The sequence below is a fragment of the Dendrobates tinctorius genome, unplaced genomic scaffold (genome assembly GCF_039654945.1).
Source record: "Dendrobates tinctorius isolate UK_male_01 unplaced genomic scaffold, ASM3965494v1 ptg000014l, whole genome shotgun sequence".
Taxonomy (NCBI): Eukaryota; Metazoa; Chordata; class Amphibia; order Anura; family Dendrobatidae; genus Dendrobates; species Dendrobates tinctorius.
The window spans coordinates 13822956-13847038 of NW_027361682.1; the positions used below are offsets into that span (position 1 = coordinate 13822956).

General features: G+C 43.4%; 1 protein-coding gene across 5 annotated transcripts in view; it reads right to left on the reverse strand.

Moving 5' to 3' along the window:
• Window positions 1-1939: 1939 nt before the first annotated feature.
• The window catches only part of TEKT3 (tektin 3), a 116051-nt gene continuing 93907 nt past the window's right edge, over window positions 1940-24083 (reverse strand). For 4 of the 5 annotated variants that reach the window (XM_073559631.1, XM_073559628.1, XM_073559629.1 and 1 more), the window contains exons 2-8: window positions 18722-19322; window positions 13819-13902; window positions 11783-11853; window positions 10111-10254; window positions 8786-9008; window positions 3443-3597; window positions 1940-2307 (exon numbers count right to left, since the gene is read on the reverse strand). In XM_073559631.1, coding sequence (XP_073415732.1) covers window positions 2091-2307; window positions 3443-3597; window positions 8786-9008; window positions 10111-10254; window positions 11783-11853; window positions 13819-13902; window positions 18722-19300 — 1473 coding nt within the window. In that variant the 5' untranslated portion in view covers window positions 19301-19322 and the 3' untranslated portion in view covers window positions 1940-2090. Of the gene's footprint in view, window positions 2308-3442; window positions 3598-8785; window positions 9009-10110; window positions 10255-11782; window positions 11854-13818; window positions 13903-18721; window positions 19323-19439; window positions 19546-24083 lie in introns of those variants that run through there. The other variant, XM_073559630.1, reaches the window with a different exon arrangement.

Genomic DNA, 24083 nt, shown 5'->3' on the forward strand with positions numbered 1-24083 from the left:
TTCCTCCTTCTTGTTCCCTCTTAGATCTACCTTGTATGGCAGACAGCTGTAGCCTTCTATCTCTTCTCTTGGCTCACCCGTTGCTGTTGTGCCTTCGAGTCTTAGATGGGAATAGAGCATTTACAGCTTCCTATTTCTCTGGTTTCTGTTGCAGGACCATTAGTATCCACACAACCGTGGAGACCAGGCTCCAGATCATGCGCTCCAGCTGGGAAGGAGCTCTCAACTCCGCTCAGTCTCCCAGCTTCTCTCTCCATGTCTACACACTTCGGCCTCCTCACACTAACTCCTCATTTCCCTTCCTGCCCCTCAGAGAGCACTCCTCCCCCAATTCTGGTTCAGAGCTCCCTCTGCTGGCCTGGAGTGGGAACTGTGTTGCATGTTATGGTTAACTGCTAGAGAGACCCTTCATTGCTTCCAAGCCTGACATCACCCTCCCTGGAGGAAGGCAATGCCACTGTGGCGACCATACTCCTGGGGGCGCCACATTGTCAGTGGTTAACTTTTCTCAGCCTCAGTCTGGTTTTAGGTTTGGTATTTAGCTCCGCTGCATCTGGCAGGCTGTGTCAGCTATAGTTCTGCCTACAGCATGTGTACTTTGTGTATCTGACTCTGGTATATCCTGATTTGTCCTGCTGTGATCCCCGACTTTCCCTGTGTCTGTTTATTCCCTTTGTCTGTTCTGACTCAGTGTTTCCCTGTTTGTGTGTTGATCCCCTGGCTTTTGACTTGGCGTGTATTCGGACCTGCTTCTGTCTTTGGCTTATCCGCTCCTATCCGGCTCTGACCTCTTCAGCTTGTTTATGAACTTGAATTTGCTTATTCCTTCGGTACTGTGGTACAGTCTATTTTCTGACCCGGCTAGTCTAACTATTCTGCTGCCACCTCGTGGTGGTCATCGCTGCTGTTTCGCAGGCCTGCCCTGGAAGTGTGCAGTCCTTCCTCCACTCTATTGCCATCTAGTGCAATCTGCACATACCTGCATTGCAGCAGCCTGACACTTATCCTGTACTGATCCTGAGTTACTTCCTGTATTATACTCCAGAGCTGCACTCACTATTCTGCTGGTGCAGTCACTTTGTACATACATTACCTTCCTGAACCTGTACTGATCCTGAGTTACATCATGTATTATACTCCAGAGCTGCACTCACTATTCTGCTGGTGCAGTCACTGTGTACATACATTACCTCCCTGAACCTGTACTGATCCTGAGTTACATCATGTATTATACTCCAGAGCTGCACTCACTATTCTGCTGGTGCAGTCACTGTGTACATACATTACCTTCCTGAACCTGTACTGATCCTGATTTACATCATGTATTATACTCCAGAGCTGCACTCTCTTTTCTGCTGATGCAGTGACTGTGCACATACATTACATTACTTATCCTGTACTGATCCTGAGTTACATCCTGTATTATACTCCAGAGCTGCACTCACTATTCTGCTGGTGCAGTGACTGTGCACATACATTACATTACTTATCCTGTACTGATCCTGAGTTAAATCCTGCATTATACCCCAGAGCTGCGCTCACTATTCTGCTGGTGGAGTCACTATGTACATACATTACATTACTTATCCTGTACTGATCCTGAGTTACATCCTGCATTATACCCCAGAGCTGCACTCACTATTCAGCTGATGCAGTCACTGTGTACATACAGTACATTACATTACTTATCCTGTACTGATTCTGAGCTACATCATGTATTATATCACAGAGCTGCACTCACTTTTCTGCTGGTGGTGTAACTGTCTTCATTTTTTGGGGTATTTATGTGGTCTTCCGCTCACCCTCCGTCATCCATACTGAGGCCTAGTCTGACATTCCCCATAGTTTGTGCTTTTGAGAGATGATTTCACCCCTTTGGGGTCGAGAAGATGTTGATGTAATAAAGGGAAATTAATAAAGAAATGTATCAGATGCTGGATTTATGTAAAACAGCAAAATTTATTCCCTTCTACACCTACCTACCACACAACACCATCTGGTGTGTAACAAACCACACAATGATAATCTGGCACACACAACAAGGAACTGTCGCAGGCCTTGCACTTTACAGTGCTTGACCTGGCTCCCGTCTATGTGTAGCCCACCAGCCGAGGGGTGCTGGGGAAGCTCTTCCTCATGCCCATACATTTCTCCTGGTCAATGAACAGAGAGTTGGCCTTGATGGACAGGTCATGCTCCAAGTTGGCCTTGGTATGGACCAGCATCTGTAAGGTGTCCTCGGCTTCTCGGAGACGTTGTTGTAAGACTTGAATGGTGTCGTCGATTTCATGGACTTCTTGGACAAGACTGAGGATTAAGAAAAAAGAAAAGCTAGATGAGTGCAAACAGCAGCCTTGGTGTAGGTGGTACCAGGACTACAAGGACCCATGTGTGCCAGGAGTTTCATGGTCTGTAGTTGGGTTGATTCCCAGACGTCAAATAGTTACTTCAGATTGCTGTCAATGAACGGAAACATATTTGTTTAAATTTAGAGCTGTATTTACAATTCTGCCAGCTTCAGAGCTGAAATTTCAAAGCTTGTTCATTTTCTGCCTTGATTTCGCTTTGGTGATTTGCATGACCAACAGATGTTTGATGTAGGAGCAACTAAGTGTGACCTCGCCATATAAGAAATTGGGAAAGTTGTTTACAGGACTACACCAGCAACATGGTGAGTGCAGCTCTGGAGTATAATACAGGATGTAACTTAGGATCAGTACAGGATAAGTAATGTAATGTGTGTACACAGTGACTGCACCAGCAGAATAGTGAGTGCAGCTCTGGGGTATAATACAGGATGTAACTCAGGATCAGTACAGGATCAGTAATGTATGTACACAGTGACTCCACCAGCAGAATAGTGAGTGCAGCTCTGGAGTATAATACAGGATGTGACTCAGGATCAGTACAGGATCAGTAATGTATGTACACAGTGACTGCACCAGCAGAATAGTGAGTGCAGCTCTGGGGTATAATACAGAATGTAACTCGGGATCAGTACAGGATCAGTAATGTACTGTATGTACACAGTGACTGCACCAGCAGAATAGTGAGTGCAGCTCTGGGGTATAATACAGGATGTAACTTGGGATCAGTACAGGATAAGTAATGTAATGTATGTACACAGTGACTGCATCAGCAGAATAGTGATTGCAGCTCTGGAGTATAATACAGGATGTAAATAAGGATCAGTACAGGATAAGTAATGTAATGTATGTGCACCGTGACTGCACCAGCAGAATAGTGAGTGCAGCTCTGGAGTATAATACAGGATGTAACTCAGGATCAGTACAGGATAAGTAATGTAATGTATGTAGAGTGACTGCACCAGCAGAATAGTGATTGCAGCTCTGGAGTATAATACAGGACGTAACTCAGGATCAGTACAGGATAAGTAATGTAATGTATGTACACAGTGACTCCATCTCTAAGAGAAACATACCGTAATTGGGCGATATCTCGGCACAATTCCACATTGGGGCGACGGGTGCGTTCATCAAGACGTGTCTGGGCTACTTTCAAGGGAGCCATTTTGTCCTTGATTGCCTTTTTGATGGCATCGATGGTCATTTCAGTTTGAAAAATTTCCTGGAGAGTCTGCAAAAAGTTATAGGGAAAGTGTGCTCAGGCTATCAGACACCAGATTAAAACAACTTTGCATAACAGTGCAGATGGAGGAATGTGTGACTATGAAGATTTGCTCTTGTGGTGACCCTTACTACAACTCAGGGCTCTTTTAATGAATGCTTTCTGCTTTGTACGAGGTTATAATACGTTTGCTCTGGATGGACATGAGCTCCAGGAGTGCCGAGGATCCGGAGCTCAGAGAGGCGTGTAACTCGATTTACACTGCCATGGTGTAATCCAGGGAGCCCGAAGTGTTGAGAAACCCTTGGAATGACTCTTGGCACGCACGCAAATTCCGTCCAAAGGTTCTGAGAATGTAATCCTGCTTGGCTCCCTGCTCATGGGCTGCGCCTCGCTAATATTTTAGCCTTTACGAATTTCAAGAAAAAAAAATAGCTGAGGCATTCATACTGCTGGATGAAGGAGAGCTAAATTAGTTATGACCTGTGTGCACCATGATAGCTGAGTTGTGCCAAGCAGCAAAGTCAGCTCTGTAACACTGACTTCAGGTATATGCAGAGTGGTCCTGTATGGCAAAGTCTGAGGGCTGTTCACACGTACAGGAATTGCTGCAGATTTTTTGTTTTTATTCCAGAAATCTGCAGCGTTTTATAATAACAGCAAAGTGATTATGAATTTAAAGGGGTTGTCCAGAACTCTGATATTGATGACCTGTTCTTAGGATTGGTCATCAACATCAGATTCGTAGGGGGTCTGACACCCAACAGCCTCACTGATCAGCTACTATTACAAAGCTGCAGGATGTGCAGTGTCCGAAGCCAGTGCATACAGCGTGACACAATGTATAGTGACCATTCTTGGTTACTGCAGCTCAACATCCATTTACATCAATGCGAGTTGTGGTGCTCCTGCTCGGTACACTGTTTATTAGAAGTGGGAGAACATGAACATTAAAGTTCATCGTCAGTACCGAACATCTACTGTTCGGGCATGGACACCGAACACGGAGTTCAACAGGAAGTCCGTGTTACTGTTCAGTTCGGCCCACCAAGCACTGGGTGTTTGTCACGCTATCATGCGCATGACAGCATGGCAAACACCGTTTCTGATCGGCAGTAAAATCATCACCGCCAGTCAGACAACCGCGGTTCCCACGCTATCAAAAGATTGCGTGAGCGCGCAGCTGTGATTAGAGGTATAAAGTTTACCTCTGGTCACTGGTGTCGGCTGATGGAACTACTGCTCCCATCACCCAAAGCGTGCTGCCGCTAATAACAGCGAGAGCAGGAGTGGCTGATGAGAGTATTAATCATCTGTGCCTGTGCTCTAAATAAATAATTGAAAAAAAAAAATGGCGTGGGTTCCGCTGTATTTTTGATAACCAGCCAGGCAAAACTTACAGCTGGGGCCTGCAACCCTGTGCTGTCAGCTTCAGCAAGGCTAGTTATCAAGAATAGAGGGGTCCCCACGCTGTTTTTTAATTTATTTAAGTAAATAATTTCTAAAAAATGGCATGCGGTTCCCCCCCCCATTTTTGACAACCAGCCTTGCTAAAGCAGACAGCTGGGGGCTGGTGTTCTCAGGCTGGTAAGGGGGCCATGGATATAGCCCCCCAGCCTAAAAAATAGCAGCCTGCAGCCGCTCAGAATAGACACATCTATTTGTGGGGTTAACAATTGTGGAGTTGATGTCACCTTTCTATTGTCCGGTGACATCAAGCCCATGGATTAGTAATATAGAAGAGTCTATAAGACACATATCCATTACTAATCCTATAGTTGTATGGTAAATAAAGATACAGCCAAAATAAAGTCTTTTATTTGAAATAAAACAAAAGACACTTTTACTTTTTTATTTAAAAATAACAAACAAAGATATGCTCACCTCACGCCTAATTCTACTGAATCACTCGTCTCCTTTAATAAAACAAAAATAAAAAAATCCCTCACATGTCTGAAGGATAAACAGTTTTCAACCTGGATGGTGCCAAAATGCGACCGTCCAGACTGAGAACCACTGGTGAATGAGCTGCTGTGAGTATGCAAGAGATGTCAAAAGCAATAATAAAGGATTTTGGGGATATGTCAAAAGTAAAAGAAAAGTCAAAGATGCTATAGGATTTTTACAGGATGAAAATGATGAAATGGTAAGACAGGATGTTGAGAAGGCCGAACTTTTAAATTCCTATTTTGCATCTGTTTTCTCTCAGAAAGGAAATGTAACATCAACTGTTCTTCACTGTCCTACTAAGGGAATAGAAGAATCCAGGATATCTATAAACAGAAAGATAGTGAGGAAACACTGAGCTAACCTAAATGAATTCAAGTCTCCAGGTCCAGATGAATTACACCCCAGAGTACTGAAGGAGATAGCAGAAGAAATTTTGGAACCCCTCTCCATAATCTTTGAAAATTCTTGGAGAACAGGAGAAGTCCCAGAAGACTGGAGAAGAGCAAATGTTGTTCCTATCTTCAAAAAGGGGAAGAAGGTGGACCCAGGCAACTATAGGCCGGTGAGTCTGACTTCTATACCAGGAAAGATCTTTGAACAAATTATTAAACAACATGTATGTCAGTACCTGGATAAGAATGAAGTGATTAAACAGAGTCAGCATGGGTTTGTAACTAATAAGTCACGTCAGACTAACTTAATTTCCTTCTATGACGGAATCACTGATTGGGTGGATCAAGGAAATGCTGTAGATATAGTATATCTTGACTTCAGCAAAGCATTTGACAAAGTATCTCATACAATCCTTATTGAAAAAATGACTAAGTATGGAATGGACAAGGCAACTGTTAGGTGGATTCATAACTGGCTTAGTGATCGGACCCAAAGAGTGGTCGTAAATGGCTGCACATCCAGTTGGAAGAATGTCTCAAGTGGGGTACCACAGCGCTCTGTCCTGGGCCCTGTATTGTTCAACATCTTTATCAACGATTTAGATGAAGGAATTGAGGGTAAACTGATTAAATTTGCTGATGACACAAAGCTAGGAGGGATAGCTAATACTAGAGAAGAGAGAGAGAGGATTCAAAAAGATATAAATAAACTGGAGAAGTGGGGAGCAACTAACAGAATGGTTTTTAACAGGGAAAAATGCAAAGTACTACATCTGGGCAATAAAAATGAAAAGAGCATATACAGAATGGGAGGAATAGGCCTAAGCAACAGCACATGTGAAAAAGACTTGGGTATACTAATAGATCACAGACTGAATATGAGTCAACAGTGTGATGCAGCAGCAAAAAAGGCAAATGCAATTCTAGGATGTATTAATAGAAGCATACAGTCGAGATCACGTGAAGTCATTATTTCCCTCTACTCCTCTTTGGTCAGACCTCATCTGGAATATTGTGTCCAGTTTTGGGCACCACATTTTAAAAAAGACATCAACAAACTGGAGCAAGTTCAGAAAAGAGCGACCAGAATGGTGACCGGTCTGCAAACCCTGTCTTATGAGGAAAGGTTGCAGGATTTGGGATTGTTTAGTTTGCAAAAGAGAAGACTGAGAGGAGACTTAATAGCTGTCTACAAATATCTAAAGGGCTGTCACATTGTAGAAGGATCAACTTTATTCTCATTTGCACAAGGAAAGACTAGAAGCAATGGGATGAAACTGAATGGGAGGAGACACAGATTAGATATTAGAAAAAACTTTTTGACAGTTAGAGTGATCAATGAGTGGAACAAGCTGCCACGAGAAGTGGTGAGTTCTCCTTCAATGGAAGTCTTCAAACAGAGGCTGGACAGACATCTGACTGGAATGATTTAGCGAATCCTGCTTTGAGCAGGGGGTTGGACCAGATGGCCCAGGAGGTCCCTTCCAACTCTACAATTCTATGATTCTATGAGTGCCGGTCAATGAGACTGTGCTCCCAGCTGGACTGAACTGCGGAGATCTCCGCTATCACTGTGAAAAAGTCTTACGGTGCAGAGGCGAGTTCACCGCAGTTCACCGGGAGAATTTCACTGCAATGAACTTGCGGGTGGGGGGGGGTATTATGCATGGATCCTTATCAGCCTAAGAATACCTGCCTCCAGCTGTCAGCTTTAGCAAGGCTGGTTGTCAAAAAATGGGAGGGACCCCACAATGTTTCTTTTAATTATTTATTTAAATAATTAATAAATACGGCATGGGGACCCCTTTATTCTTGATAACCAGCGTTGCTGAAGCTGACAGCTGAGGGTTGCAACCCCCAGCTGTGAGTTTTGCCTGGCTGGTGATCAACAATACCGGTGAGCCCATGTCATTTTTTTTTATTATTTACAGTGAAGGAGCCGGCTGATGAATACTCCCATCCACTGCTCCTGCTCTTGCTGTTAATAGCGGCAGCAGGCATCAGCTGATGGTAGTAGGCACATCAGCTGACACCAGTGACTGGAGGTAAACTTCATACCTCCAATCACAGCTGCGCACTCACGCTGTCTGACCGGCGGTGATGATTTTACCGCTGATCAGAAGCAGTGTTTGCCGCGCTGTCATGCACTTGACAGAGTGGCAAACACTGGATGTTGGGTCCCCCAATGAAGTGAATGGGGTCCAGGTTCGGGTTCTGGTACCCAAATTTTTTGTAACTGTTTAGCTGAACCCCCCAGACCCCAACATCCAGGTATCTGCCCATCTATACTGTTTAAATCCGGCCCCCACGGGATGGCTAATACAAGGAGATACCCGGCATTGGACCCCCACAAATCTGATCCTTGTGTTCGATCCAATTGTGTTACTTAATACAAGATGAAAGCAGAGGCAAACTGAGATACAGTAGAAGCCTTATATGTACACGAACTGTACCTCAACTCTGCTACATCAGCACATAAAAATAAAAGCAGCAAGAGACATGTTACATGGACTTGCTAAAAAATAGCAATTGCGCCACTGTCCTACAGCAGCTGTAGGGTCTCTCAGCTTGGGTGGGCCCACCGATCCTTCCTTTATTATACAGAACAGTTCTGAGGATGCTCTCCTATTCTTTCTTCTAGAATCTGCATCAGGAGAGGGTCCTTATATTGATTCTGAAATCCCGTTCTCTTGAAGATCTACAGCCCAAATGCAAAACTTGCAGCAAGCCTCCAACTTACAGGGCCATATAATGCTAGCAGAGGACCCTCAGGGCCCCTTCAGTGCTCAGGCATGACGACGATCTTTGCATGCTCCTATTTCGACTCCCCTATATTTCCTTCCTTCTGACCCTACCTTTGCTAGATGGCTCTGCAGCTTGTTCTTGGCATCAGCTGTGTCAGAAATCCTGTTAGTGAATGAAACGTTGACGAGGTTGAACTGGTTCCACATCTCATTGGAGGTAGCGTTCAGTAGACTCTCCACGTCTTCCCTGAGCTTGGCAGAAGCCACTCGTTCGCTCTGAGACCTCAAGATGTTGTCATCGCTGAACTTGGCCCAAGTGTCAGGAACTGAGATGCTGGGGGGCACAAAACAATAAGTTACCTGTCTGTGCCTACCAATAATTTAGGATGTTTCAGTCAGTCTCATGGACACTGGATGGAGAAAGAGGGCACAAGCATGGCCATCGCTCTGTACAAATAGGGGAACAAAAAAGAGCCTGTATACATTAATGAATACAACCATTTGCTGCAAAAATAATACCGCTATACAATACCTATATGCTACCTTTATGCAGTATCCTAATTATACTACCATAGTACTCTCATAACACAGCTTTCTATTATCCACATGACACCACCATTTAATGTAAAAACATAAAACTGTCCAAATAATACTGCCTTACAATATACTGCGTATATACTACCGCCATGCAGTTTTCTAAAAATACAAAAACATTGCCTGATATTGACCACACATCACTGGCGTTAACTGCCCAAATAAAACTGCATAAGCACTGTCCAAATAATACCACATTACAATACCTATATACCACTGCCATACAGTATCCTAAAAATACTACTATATAGTACTGTGAAAATATTGCCTTATATCATCCACACAACACTTCTATTCGCTTCCCAAATGAAATCTGCATATGTGCTGTCCATATCATACCACATTACAAAAATGAAATATGCATCAGCACTGTCCAAATAATACCGCCTTTCTATACATATATATAATACTGCCATACAGTACCCGAAAATATTACTATATAATACTCTGAAAGAATTGCCTTATACTGCCCACACAACACTGCTATTCACTTCCCAAATGAAATCTACATGTGCACTGTGCACATCATACCACGTTACAATACCGATATATTACTGCCATACTGGCATAATAAAATACTACCATATGGTACTTTCATAACACTGTCCAAAGCATATGATCACTCAATAGTCAAATAAAACAGAAAACACACTGTCCAAATAATACCGCCATACAAAGCCTAAATAATACTTCCATAGTTTGTTCACATAATACTACCATGTACTGTAGATCAGTGCAGAGTTAGTGGCAGAGAGGACTGTAGTTGCCCAGTATGTTACCATCATCGGAGTGTATGGCCTAAACCAATGCCCAAATCTGCTACCCCGGATAAAGTGACGTACGTAGCGTCTATGCGCTCCACTCCTCTATAGTAGCCGATGCCGTCTGAGGTATTCCTGAGGTTCTGACATTTGTCATCAATGCGGTAGGCTGCCTGTTTGTCGCTGATGTCTCTCTCCAGCTCGTGCTGAGCTGCCCGGTTAGAACTGTGAATAAATCGAAACAGTTGATAAAAAGATGGCTGTCACTGTGGTGTGACTTAGGGTTAGTATGGTTGGAAATGTAATGTATATTTCCGACACTAAAAACATAATAGACTGGGTTAGTTAATAACCTTTGCTCTATGGTTTATTACGTAGACTACATGTCTGGGCTGTGTTATAAACCTTTATTGCGGTTGTGTACTTTTGTTTTTTTGCTGTCACCATTTGCTCCAGGGTTACATAGGGTGCTGTAATACCAGGGTTGGCATCTTGTTATTTGCGTCCAGGAATATAATTTATTGTAAATATAGCATATACTGTACTTGTTGACCAATAAAATAAGTGTCCAACCACGTGCTGCATAGAGATGCTACATCAGCCTGAGAGGCTCCTGGGGGGCATCCTGACTGAGGGTCCCTAAAGAGGCATATGGTCATGGGATTCTCTTTTAATGCAGCAGTAAGTGTTACCTGTCCCGCCTCAGGTGCCGGCTCTTGCTTCTTTCCCCTAGGGCCAGTTCCCTTGTGTAAGTCCGTGCCGGGTTACCTTTGACATCATCACTCAAGTCTTTTCAATACCAACTTAGACAGCTATGTGCTGAGATGTCAGTAGGTTTGCATTCAGTAATAATTTGCCTTATCATCATTTCTTTCAGCTGGCTATCTTTTCATAAAACTCCTGCTTGCTAATCACCTATTTCACATGTAAAGCACCATGGCATAAATGGCGCTATAATAATAAATGATAATAATAATATCTATATTTACTTCCTGGCTAAGACGTGCGGTAAACCATTCGACTGCTGAAAGCATAGAAAACTCTTCTCTACTAAACTGGCACTGTTCACACTATGAAGAGTACTGCAACAGTGTGTCATCTTTTTTTCAAGCAAGTATCTAATTTATCTGTTCTTCAAGTCTGCCTGTGGTTAACCATGTGTTTACTGATTGCCATTAACGATCTGTCTGCTGATAGCATACAACTCTGTCATTAACCATTTTTTTTTGCTGCAAGTCCTGGACAGACTATAAATTTACAGTTCCTGTGTAAATCCACATTCCCTGGCTTTTTGTCTTCTGGTCTTTCTTGCTCTATTATCTGCCTGCCATCCTGCATACCCTGCTATCTTGGTCTTTGCTGATCCACGTTCTCTCCAGCAGTTCTGTGTCATCTTTTTCAGTCTATGCAGCTCACCCTGACCTACACTTTATAAAATCCCCCTTACCAAGTGATCCCATAAAGTAAGGATCAGTAGTTCCAATCCTGCCACAATAATCTAACTGGGACTGATCAGTGATTCTCCTTTTATCCACTGCTATCAACAGTTGCATAGGCTGATTATTCACTCTCCCATTGCACAATTTTTAACAATTTAAGAAAGAGGTGTGATAGAGTGAACAGCACCCTCGAAATAAAGTGTGTGGTGTACAGAAGAAAATGGACATTCCTTTTAACAGTAAACACCCCCAGCATGTACCATCAAGGTGTGAGAAACCAATAATAAAGATAGAAAGATCAGAGTACATCTTACGCCAGTTGTGCTACTGTCTTGTCCAGATGTCTTCTCATTCTCTCCTGGCAAGACTTGATGCTGTCCACTTCCTATATGGAGCATTTAAAATGCATTATCAGAAGGGTACAGTGGCGGGTGTAAGTAAACATGGCTGCAAGGTCTTACATCAGTCAGCAGCACCTCAAGAACTATAGAAGTGCCTCTATTGAAGGACTGGACTGCTAAGGAGAATGTGCACTGTGAGAGGTATATGAAGGATCTACTTTTGAAGGTCTCCGTACATATTAGAACAAAGCTGGCCAATTTTGGAAGACTTGGACAGCTATCTGTCTAATGTTTACAGAAGCCACCCAACTCTCTCCTTTGAGATAATGTTGGAGGAAGGTGATCTGGACACCTATCTATCTAATGTTTATAGAAGCCACGCAACTCTTTCCTTCAACATAAAGGCCCCGTCACACTTAGGGATGCACCAGCGATCCCGACAATGATACGACCTGGTCAGGATCGCTGGTGCATCGCTAATTGGTCGCTAGTGAGCTGCCAAACAGGCAGATCTCACTAGCGATGTGGCGACGCAGCAGCGGTCATTACTTACCTGTCAGACGCGGTGATGAAGACGTCCTCCCGCCCGCGGCCACGCATCACTCAACGGCGCCATCAGGAAGCCCAGCAGGAAGCAGCCGATGAGAAACGGCCCAGGACGTTCTCGCGCGATCAGCGATAACCAGCGTGGGAGTCGGTCGGAGGTAAGTATCACAAATAACGATATCGCTAGCAATATCGCTGCTGCGTCACAAAATCAGTGACGCTTTAGCGATATCGCTAGCGATCTCACTTAGTGTGACGGGGCCTTTAGTTTGGGGGGAGGTGATCTGGACAGCTATCTATCTAAGGACCCCGTCACACATAGCGATCTTGCTAACGAGATCACTGCTGAGTCACTAGTTTTGTGACGCAACAGCGATCTCACCAGCAAGATCGCTGTGTGTGACAGCGACCGGCCCCCCTGCCAGTATCGCTGATCGTTGGTGGAAAGCCCTGGACATTTTTGGGGTCGCTGGTCTCCCGCTGGCCAGCATGCATCGCTGCGTGTGACAGGCGGGAGACCAGCGACCAGCGAGCAGGAGCTGGTAACTAAGGTATACATCGGGTTTCTAAGGGGGTGCGCTGTGCCTAGAAACCCGATGTGTACCTTAGTTACCAGCGTGATGATGCAGGGAGCTGGTAACCAAGGTAAACATCGGGTTTCTAAGTGACGCACACCCCTTAGAAACCCGATGTGTACCTTAGTTACCAGCTCCCTGCATCAGCGCACTGGTAACTAAAGTACAAAGCGATGCCGCGCGCTCAGCGTCGCTGGTGCTGATTGCTGGTGAAGCTGTTTGTTTGACAGCTCACCAGCAATCTTGACACGTTGATATCGTTGTCGGGATCGCTGGTGAGTCGCTATGTGTGACGGGGACCTAACATTTACAAAGACCTCCAACTCTTTCCTTCGACATGATGGTGGAGGGAGGTGAAAGAAGGATCAGTTATGGTGGATTTCAACATGTCCGATCCATTTGTACTGAGTGGAGATAAGCCATCGCCAACCCCTCACCTTGTACAAAAATGCATTCACGATTGGTAAAATTTGTATGGAAGGGCCTTATAGAATATGCGATGGATATTGAAGGTGCCTTGGGCCCTTGCAGTCTATAAGCCAGGTATGATAACAAAGCTTTTGTCTCCAGTATGTCACTATCAAAGCTAAACATGGTGACCTTGGTCTTGGTGCTAAACCAAGATGTTCCAGATTCTATCACAACTTTTGACTGAGGATACAAAGCAACATCAGCTGCCCATTGGCACACACAGTTAGCATATCCTCATCCATACCTTTAAAGCATGACTTTAACTATGACTTTACGAGGCACGATGAGGCTAAACATACTAAAGTTGACTGCAACGTGTCAGATCAATCTGCATCAGCTATAGTTATTTTACCGGCAGTAGGGAGGACTATCTGTTGCTCCACTCTGACCACTTGGTAGCATTAGAGATGGTCTTACCTGCAGCAGCTGTTTCTCCACATCATCATGTACAAGGTCTATGGACATCCTCTTCTCCCGGTGATACAGACATTCCTGGGCAACCTGTCACCGAGCACAAGATATTGTACAAAAAAATATTGTGAACTGTCCTAAATTTTTGGTAAAAATATATTAAAGCCTAAATGCTTTAGTATGCCCTACTGCAAACATAATCCCTTTAATTTGGCCATGTTAAATTCCTCCAAAAGGGGCTAATTTCAGGTTTCTGGATCGGCCACTAATGAAGTGTGCTGGGCTCGAAGGAATGTGCGCAGTATCACGTGCTTCATGTAGCAATCTGTGTCTGCCATTCACAGCTCCCCGTCTGTCACATAGCGGCACAATCTCATCTCTGCTGGCTCGTTACATGTTACGCTATACACAGAGATAATTCCTCCAGCTCATACTGTTACAGTGTTTGTAGCAACCACTGTCTGCGCTGACACATCTTTTGTTACCCCGGCCGGCCTGAGGTGTGTTACCGAGCAGCCAGGATACACTGAGCACACATTGCTCCAGCCTGGGGATGTTTAATGAGAAAGACCTGGGTAATACAATAACGTAGGCATGGCTAAAAGGCCCCTTTACATTTAGCGATGCACCAGCGATCCCGACAACGATATGACCCGGTCAGGATCGCTGGTGCATCGCTAAATGGTCGCTAGTGAGCTGCCACACAGGCAGATCTCACAGCAATGCAGCAGCGATACAGCGGTCGTTACTTACCTTTCAGACGCGGCGATCCTGACGTCCTCCCGTCCGCATCCGCTTGTCGGCGCCAGCAGGAAGCGCCCGACGAGAAATGGAGCTGCGCGATCTCGCGAGATTAGCGACAGACAGCGGGGGAGCCGGTCGGAGGTAAGTATCACACTGAGCGATATCGCTGCTGCGTCACCAAATCTGCTGCGTCACCAAATCGGTGATGCTTTAGCGATATTGCTAGAGATATCACTATGTGTAAAACCCCCTTTACGCTCCTGAGGCTGTCAAAGGTCTCTAAAGGGATGGTGATGTCATCATACAGTCTATCAGCCAATCCGTGATCGAATGATGATGTCACAGTGAGGTCACGCGGTCTATGCCTCAGATCAGTCTGTGATTGGATGATGTCACAGAGTAAGGTCATAAAGCTTATGTAGCAGATCAGTCTGTGATTGGATGGTGATGTTCCGGAAAGCGTACAATGAGGTCACATAAATCCCAGTAAAACGGTTAGGTAAGGATTAAATGATGATGTCACAGAGTAAGTAGGGAGATAGCACAGTTTATTTAGACTGTGATTGGTTGGTTATGTTGCATCGACGTCCCAGTCTATGTAGCCAGTCATTCTGTGATTGCATTATGATGTCATAAAGTGAGCACAATGAGGTCACTTAAATGAGAGTAAAATTTTAAGACCCCACATACTGTAGACTAACGTTGGCCGAACATGCTGATATTGGTAAGTTTGGCCAACTGTATAATGTGCATGAGAAGGCTTCCAAACAGATCACGCCCGGGAAGATAAGGAAGCGGCATATCTGATTTCGGCCTGAGATAAGCCCCCACTAATGGAGTCCCGCAGCAGCTCCTTCATTGAGAATACAAAATCACTCTTGTGAATGGAGACATTGGCCAAACAGCAGCTATTTATTGTGTATGTGAGGACACACAGTTTATGTGGTAGATCATTTAGTGATTGGATAATGATGTCAAAGTGAGAGCAGTGAGGTCATAAAGTCCATAGAGCATATGAGTCTGTAATTGGATAATGATTATAATGCCATAAATGAGCACAATGAGGTTACATAATGGTCCTTTTAGGCTAGCCAATTAAAGACCGCCGATTAGCTACTGTTGGCTGATACGTGGTGGTTTACTAGCCTGTTTACACAGATGCACACTGAACAATCAGTAATAGATCATTGAGTGCATAGGCTGACATTTGTTCTCGGCAGCACAAGTCATTTTTATATAGGACAATGTGCTGCTGAGAATGACAATCTTTTCTGCAGCTCCAAAGATAATTTCACCCAATGAATGAGCATTCTGCAAGTTCATCAGGTGATCAACTGACTGTTTAAGGACTGAATGTTGAGAATATACAGTCTATGTTGCAAGTCAGTCAGTAACTGGATTGTAATGTCTCAGGGTTAGTGGAATGAGGTTGAACAGTCTTTATAGCCTTTGATTAAATGAAGATGTCCCATAGTGAGGACAATGGGATGATGATGATGTCACAGAATGAATGCAGTAAGGTTTAGCCAACTATGTAACAAGTTTGTTCTGGATGGTGATGTCACCAAGTGGGTCCAGTGATGTCACAGGATTTATGCTAAAGTTTTGTATGGATTCCTGAGATGATGGGAAGATTATATTGACAGTCTATACAGCAGGCCAGGCTGTGATTGGACACAGGGCAGTCTATGTATAAAGTTTAGGAGCCCTCTGCCTCATGCAAGGGGTAACAATGTCACAAGATGTGTTCCAGGAAGTTTCCATCTCTCAGAGGAGCTCCATAGTTTAATTACCTCTGTCGGCCGGTAGCTCTATGTTAGCCACCTTTCCGAGAATGGCTTTGTTGCATTGTAAAAATATCACAAAAAAAGTTTTCTGGCATATTCCGTTATTTATTTTTTAATATTAGGAGCCTCACAGGTCATTAATCAATGCTGAAGAATGGGTACAGACTGGTTAGACAAGTCTTCTAAGGACTACTCCTGATAGTCTGGTCAATCAGTAGGTCATGGAGTCTACTTAGTATTGCCTGTTACCCTGGCAACAAAAGTTGGGGATTACAGTTGTGTCAACAATTGTATCCAAATTGTTTATTTGTCCAGGTTTTCAAGTAGGACTAATTAGATCTATGTAATCTCAGGTGAAAGATTATGTTTGTGAAAAGGATCAGACAACTGCCTTCTAACAGGTTCGCAGACATAACAATCTGCTGTACTTTTTACATGGTCAACCTTGTTTAAGATGAACAAACACATTAGATGGTTATTAGAAGGCTGACAAACGAAAGATTGTTTGGCCAAGAGCCATCTCAGCCATCCTCCCATATACAGGAGCACTCATTCGGCCGAGCACTCCTGTGTTCTCTATGTGAAAACCGCCAACTGACAAGTCAGCTGGCTTGATGCAGAAATCGGACATCATTCCCGACCATCATTTGTCTGGCGCACCCATACACATTAGACTATCAGCCCAACCCGTTCATATCAGCAGGTTCAGCCTACATTAATCTAATGTGTATGGCCAGCTTTAAACCCCACTTGTTTGTCTTTTTCGATCAGTTGTGAATGGTTGGTTCTTTAGTCCAAGAAAAAAAGTTGAGGACTTTAGTTTAGTCTTATCGCCAATTCAATTGGGATTGGATTATTTTAGTTGAATGAGTATTGTGTCTTTAGATATCAACGGTATATCATATTGGTTTATGTTGGGAAATCTTTAATATCTACTGTGCCTCTGGTGCCTCTCCGAGAAAAATCCTGCCTAAAGAATCTTTTGTTTCTGCCATTTTAGAAAAGTTAAGGGAACCATCTGAGTATGGAGATTAGTTGACAACCATGACACGGTTTCGGGGAAATACTGGCTCGCTCTAAGAAGGGAAGTAGTTTTTCGTTCTGCGCATTCTTGAAGTTGCGTCATTCAGCCAACCAAATTCTGCTCTCCCTGATGAGGGGCAAGAATCCCAAAGCAGCTGCCCTTGGATGATTTTCTATTTCTGTTCAGTTATTATTTCTGGTCATGTTGCAAGTCTTGTTAAGGTCAGACTTCGATTTATAGGGTAGCCACCACTTCTAGATGATAGTCATGAGATAGTTATCCTTCATTCTGAGAAAGGCTTAAAGTGCACCTGTCACATGTTTTGGCCGCTATAAGATGCGGCTGCTGCCTTCCAGGGCTTATCTACAGCATTCTATATTGTAGTAGATAAACCCCCGGTCCGATCTGAAAGATAAGAAAAATAACTTTTATTATACTCGTCCGGAGGAGCGGTCTGGTCCGATGGGTGTTGCAGGTCCGGGTCCGACGCCTCCCATCTTCTTGCTACGCCGTCCTCCTGCTTGCTTCATTGTTCCCAGCATCGCACTTCTGCTCATGCTTACTTCTCTGCCCTGTTGAGGGCAGAGCAAAGTACTATAGTGCGCAGGGCCTCTCTGACCTTTCCCGACGCCTGCACACTGCGGTACATTGCTCTGCCCTCAACAGAGCAGAGACGTACGCCTGCGCAGAAGTGCAATGCCGGGAGCGAGGAAGCAAGCAGGAGGGCGGTGTTGCAAGAAGATGGGAGGCGCCGAACCCGGACCTGCGACACCCATCAGACAGGACCTCCCCTGGGTGAGTATAATAAAAGTTATTTTTCTTATCTTTCAGGTCGGACCGGGGACTTATCTACAGCATTATAGAATGCTGTAGATAAGCCCTGAAAGGCAGTGGCCGTATCTTATATCGGCCAAAGCAGCTGACAGGTTCCCTTTAATTTATATTTGTTTCTTCAAGAAAGTGGATGAAGAAATCCTTCAAGGAAATGTCTGTAGCCAGCCTTAAACCATGGAATCATTCCATAATTATGTTTCTTATGATTATGCTACTGCAGTAACCAATAAGTATCTGTCCACACCATCATTGGACTGATGCTATATTGTATTCGTATGTCCAGTATTTTATTGGAATGGTCAACTTGAAGCCACGTTTGTGCAAAACCCCTTTGAAAACAATCAGACCTTTTCAAAAAGACTTGCACAAGAAGAATTCCTTCTTTTTAACTAAATTTCAATGGTGCTAAAAGATCCACTAGCAAAACTCTCACTCTTCAAAATCACTTTAAAAAATGAGCACATCATTAAGAATTTCAAAAACAGTTTAGATTAGATTTGTACGAAAAACTTGTGGTTACCTGTAGAGGACCTTCTGTTTCGGCTAGGGCCCTTTCGAGTCGCCTCTTGACTTCAGAGAGTGCATTTGTTTCTCCGATCATCTGGTCAATTTCATGATTGATCTCGGATTTCCAGAAAGCAATGTCATTGACTCGTTCCCCCAAGTCTTTGCTAGTGTCAGTCTGGACTTTTCTCGTCTTCTGGTCTCTTTCTTGGATAAGTCGACTGGTGTCGACACGTAACCTCTCGGCACTACGCCTGGAAGACTCTGATTCCCTGTAATTGTTTAGATTGGACTTGTGCCAGTCATCGGGGGTGTATCTAGTAAAAAGTGCTGTTCTGTTGGCAGGGAAAGAAAGAATCTGAGCTGGGTTGAGACCCGGGGCACTCTTGGACAAGGGAGCTAGCATTGGAGTGTTAGATGCCACCTTGTAGTATGTGCTTGGTCTCCATGGCAAAGTTAGACTATGGCTTAAAGTGTAGTGAGGAAACCGGTTCTTGTAGCTTGATGCCATCGTAGATATGGCTGGGAGAAAATTGGTTGGGGTGGGTTTGGGACGGGCATATGTAGACGTCAGCGTAGTGCCTAAAAGTTCCATGGTGGCAGGAGGACAATTTTATCTGCAAAAGAAAAAAAATTACAAGAGGACAACCGTGATTTCACTGCAAATGTTGATGACACATGGAAAAGGGGTTTGCTTTGACAATGCTGGATTGGACTATGGTCCATTCCTTTACCTGAGGCAACTAGTCGACTGGAGATCCTGTGTAGTAAGTGATAGCTGCAATTACCGGCTCATTAATTGTCTACAATCCTATGATAATACCGATCAGATTTCAGCTCTAATTCCCAGCGGATTCAAGAGTCACACGCGGGGATCGTTATACCAGCCATGAGATCGGATACATCATGACTTGTCTCATGTAAATATTTCAGTCTCGGCATTTACAACTTGTGTGAATTGTAGAATAACAGACGATATCACGTTACATAACGATTTACATGGTGCAGGCTCTCATTATCTGGAGTGATACGGTGGGACCACTTGGCCAGCAATGTATGATATGTAGGACTTACAACTCGATAAATCCAGGATGGCTACATCAATAACAGGACAGTAACACGCAGCACACTATAGTGCCTGCCAGAATATATCACATACAAGACTCTTCTATCTAATATATAAAGCTCAAGTGTGTGTATGTATGTATGTATGTGTGTGTATGTCTGGGATTGGCATCCGCACCGTCGCAGCTACAGCCACAAAATTTGGCGCAGTCACACGTCTGGACCCCGAGAGCGTCCTAGGCTATGTTGTGAGGTGAAGTTTTAACCATGCGCATTCCAATTTACCAAACAATTTTGCCCCTATCTACATAATGGGGAAAAAGTGTGTGTGTATCAAGCCCCGCCCCTCATTATGATGTCATAATGGTTGCCATGGCGACGCTGATGTCATCATAGGTTGCAAGCCCCGCCGCTCATTATGATGTCATAATGGTTGTCTATGAGATGGAGGATGTGTGATGGGTATATGGGCACTGGACTATGGGATGGAGGATATGTATGACGGGTATATGGGCACGGGACTATGGGATGGAGGATGTGGGTTGGGTATATGGGCACTGGACTATGGGATGGAGGATATGCATGACGGGTTTATGGGCACGGGACTATGGGATGGCGGATATATATGATGGGTATATCGGCACGGGACTATGGGATGGAGGATGTGTGATGAGTATATGGGCACTCGACTATGGGATGGCGAATATGTATGATGGGTATATGGGCATGGGACTATGGGATGGAGAATATGTATGATGGGTATATGTGCATGGGACTATGGGATGGAGGATGTGTGATGGGTATATGGGCACTCGACTATGGGATGGAGGATATGTATGATGGGTACATGGGCACGGGCCTATGGGATGGTGGACATGTATGATGGATATATGGGCACGGGACTATGGGATGGAGGATAATTATAATTTGTTATAACTAACCACAGTTAGTTACTATGCCCGGGCAGAGCCGGGCTCTTCAGCTAGTTATATATAGTCCTGTACATGTCATATACAGCCCTGTATATTATATATAGTACTGTAATTACAGTTGTGGCCAAAAGTATTGACACCCCTGCAATTCTGTCAGATAATACTCAGTTTCTTCCTGAAAATGATTGTAAACACAAATTCTTTGGTATTATTATCTTCATTTAGTTTGTCTTAAATGAAAAAACATAAAAGAGAATGAAGCAAAAAGCAAAACATTGATCATTTCACACAAAACTCCAAAAATGGGCCAGACAAAAGTATTGGCACCCTCAGCCTAATACTTGGTTGCACAACCTTTAGCCAAAATAACTGCGACCAACCGCTTCCGGTAACCATCAATGAGTTTCTTACAATGCTCTGCTGGAATTTTAGACCATTCTTCTTTGGCAAACTGCTTCAGGTCCCTGATATTTGAAGGGTGCCTTCTCCAAACTCCCATTTTTAGATCTCTCCACAGGTGTGCTATGGAATTCAGGTCTGGACTCATTGCTGGCCACCTTAGAAGTCTCCAGTGCTTTCTCTCAAACCATTTTCTAGTGCTTTTTCAAGTGTGTTTTGGGTCATTGTCCTGCTGGAAGACCAATGACCTCTGAGGGAGACCCAGCTTTCTCACACTGGGCCCTACATTATGCTGCAAAATTTGTTGGTAGTCTTCTGACTTCATAATGCCAAGCACACGGTCAAGCAGTCCAGTGCAAGAGGCAGCAAAGCAACCCCAAAACATCAGGGAACCTCCGCCATGTTTGACTGTAGGGACCGTGTTCTTTTCTTTGAATGCCTCTTTTTTTCTGTTGATGCCTTTGCCCGAAAAGCTCTACTTTTGTCTCACCTGACCAGAGAACATTCTTCCAAAACGTTTTAGGCTTTTTCAGTTAAGTTTTGGCAAACTCCAGCCTGGCTTTTTTATTTCTCGGGGTAAGAAGTGGGGTCTTCCTGGGTCTCCTACCATACAATCCCTTTTCATTCAGACGCCGACGGATAGTACGGGTTGACACTGTTGTACCCTCGGACTGCAGGGCAGCTTGAACTTGTTTGGATGTTAGTCGAGGTTCTTTATCCAACATCCGCACAATCTTGCGTTGAAATCTCTTGTCAATTTTTCCTTTCCGTCCACATCTAGGGAGGTTAGCCACAGTGCCATGGGCTTTAAACTTCTTGATGACACTGCGCACGGTAGACACAGGAACATTCAGGTCTTTGGAGATGGACTTGTAGCCTTGAGATTGCTCATGCTTCCTCACAATTTGGTTGCTCAAGTCCTCAGACAGTTCTTTGGTCTTCTTTCTTTTCTCCATGCTGAATGTGGTACACACAAGGACACAGGACAGAGGTTGAGTCAACTTTAATCCATGTCAACTGGTTGCAAGTGTGATTTAGTTATTGCCAACACCTGTTAGGTGCCACAGGTAAGTTACAGGTGCTGTTAATTACACAAATTAGAGAAACATCACATGATTTTTCAAACAGTGCCAATACTTTTGCCCACCCTCTTTTTTATGTTTAGTGTGTAATTCTATCCAATTTGGCTTTAGGGCAATTCTTTTTGTGTTTTTTCATTTAAGACAAATTAAATGAAGATAATAATACCAAAGAATTTGTGTTTGCAATCATTTTCTGGAAGAAACTGAGTATTATCTGACAGAATTGCAGGGGTGTCAATACTTTTGGCCACAACTGTATGTATAGTTGTGAACATTTTATATATTTCTGTATATTATGTATAGTACTGTACGTGTTTTATATAGTCCTGTACATTATATATAGAATCCTGTATGTGTTATGTCGGGCCGGGCTCTTCAGCTAGCATATGTATAAATGTAGAAAAAATAGATTGGATGCAGCACTCCAATGGAAATAAATGAAAAAAGTGATATATTTACAGCTCTGGAAAAAATGGAGACCACTGCACAGTTTTATAAAAATCAGCTTCTCCACATGTCTGACAGCCATTCAATTCCAGTGTCAGTTGAATTCCAACCAGAGTACACCTCATTCTACTTAATGTGCTTCTGATTAGCTGATCACCTGAACCAAATATTATTTAACGAATGAAAGTATAAAAAAAAACCCTGCTGTGATGTTCACAATCCTCTTGCAATAGGACAAGCTGGATGGCAAAACAAGTGCTATTAATATCCCAAAAGTAATAGGAATGAAAAAATAACTTTTACCCACGCCAAAGGAGTTGAAAAGAAAAGTCTTGAGTGAGGAGAAGAAGGGCTCAATTCTGGCTTTACTAGCAGAGGGATACAGTGAGCGTCTTGTTGCCTCCATCCTTAAAATTTCTAAGACGGCAGTCCATTACAACAAGGTCAAGCAGCAGACATTGGGGATTACAAAGCTACAGACCGTAGACTAAACCAAAAAATGGTGAACACAAGGCCAAAATAACATATAAAAAATACAATTTTATTAAAGCATCTAATAAAATCCAATCGACAGGTACATATGGGAACGATGTAGAAGAACGCACACATAGTGGTGGTACATAAGCACATGCAAAGGGACGTACACATCCAGATTAATATATAACAGCATTAGATATACTAATCACACAATTGTGATTTAACCCACATGGGGAAAAAAAACCGCTATAATGTATAATAATATCACAGGGAAATTGATGGACATAACAGTGCACAGCTGGGATAAATACCACAATCATTTCCCTTAGCCATGTCCATAAAAATCCCACCCTGCTAACAGTAAGTGACCTCCATGTATTAATCACTACCCCAGAGTTACCATTCCAATAAGGGGTTAAATTACCAGCAGGTCACAGCGGCAGCAGGAACTGTGAAGTATCCCGGATGAGCACGTCAGCCCCGACGCGCGTTTCGATCCTCCTTCATCAGGGATCCCACAAAATATTGATTTCTGAACTCTTCCTGAGTTAAAACATTAGTATTGCTGTTTCTAAATTATTAAAAACTTGTTTTCTTAGCACTATTTGAGGTCTGTAAGCACTGCATTTTGTGTTATTTTGACCATTTTGCATTTTCTGAAAATAAATACAAAATGTGTGGCCTGGAAATTCGAAGACATGTTGTCAGTAGTTTATAGAATAAAAGAGCAATTTACATTTTACTCAAAAATATACCTATAAAGAGAAAAATCAAACAAATTAAAAATGTTGCAGTGGTCTCTTATTTTTGCCAGAGCTGTATATAATGTGCAGGACTATGCATAACAATTAACATGTATAGGACTATACATAATGTACAGGGCTATATATAAAATATAAAGGAAAAAAGGATTATGTATAATGTACAGAATTATATCATGTACAGGACTATACATAATGTACAAGATTGTATAATG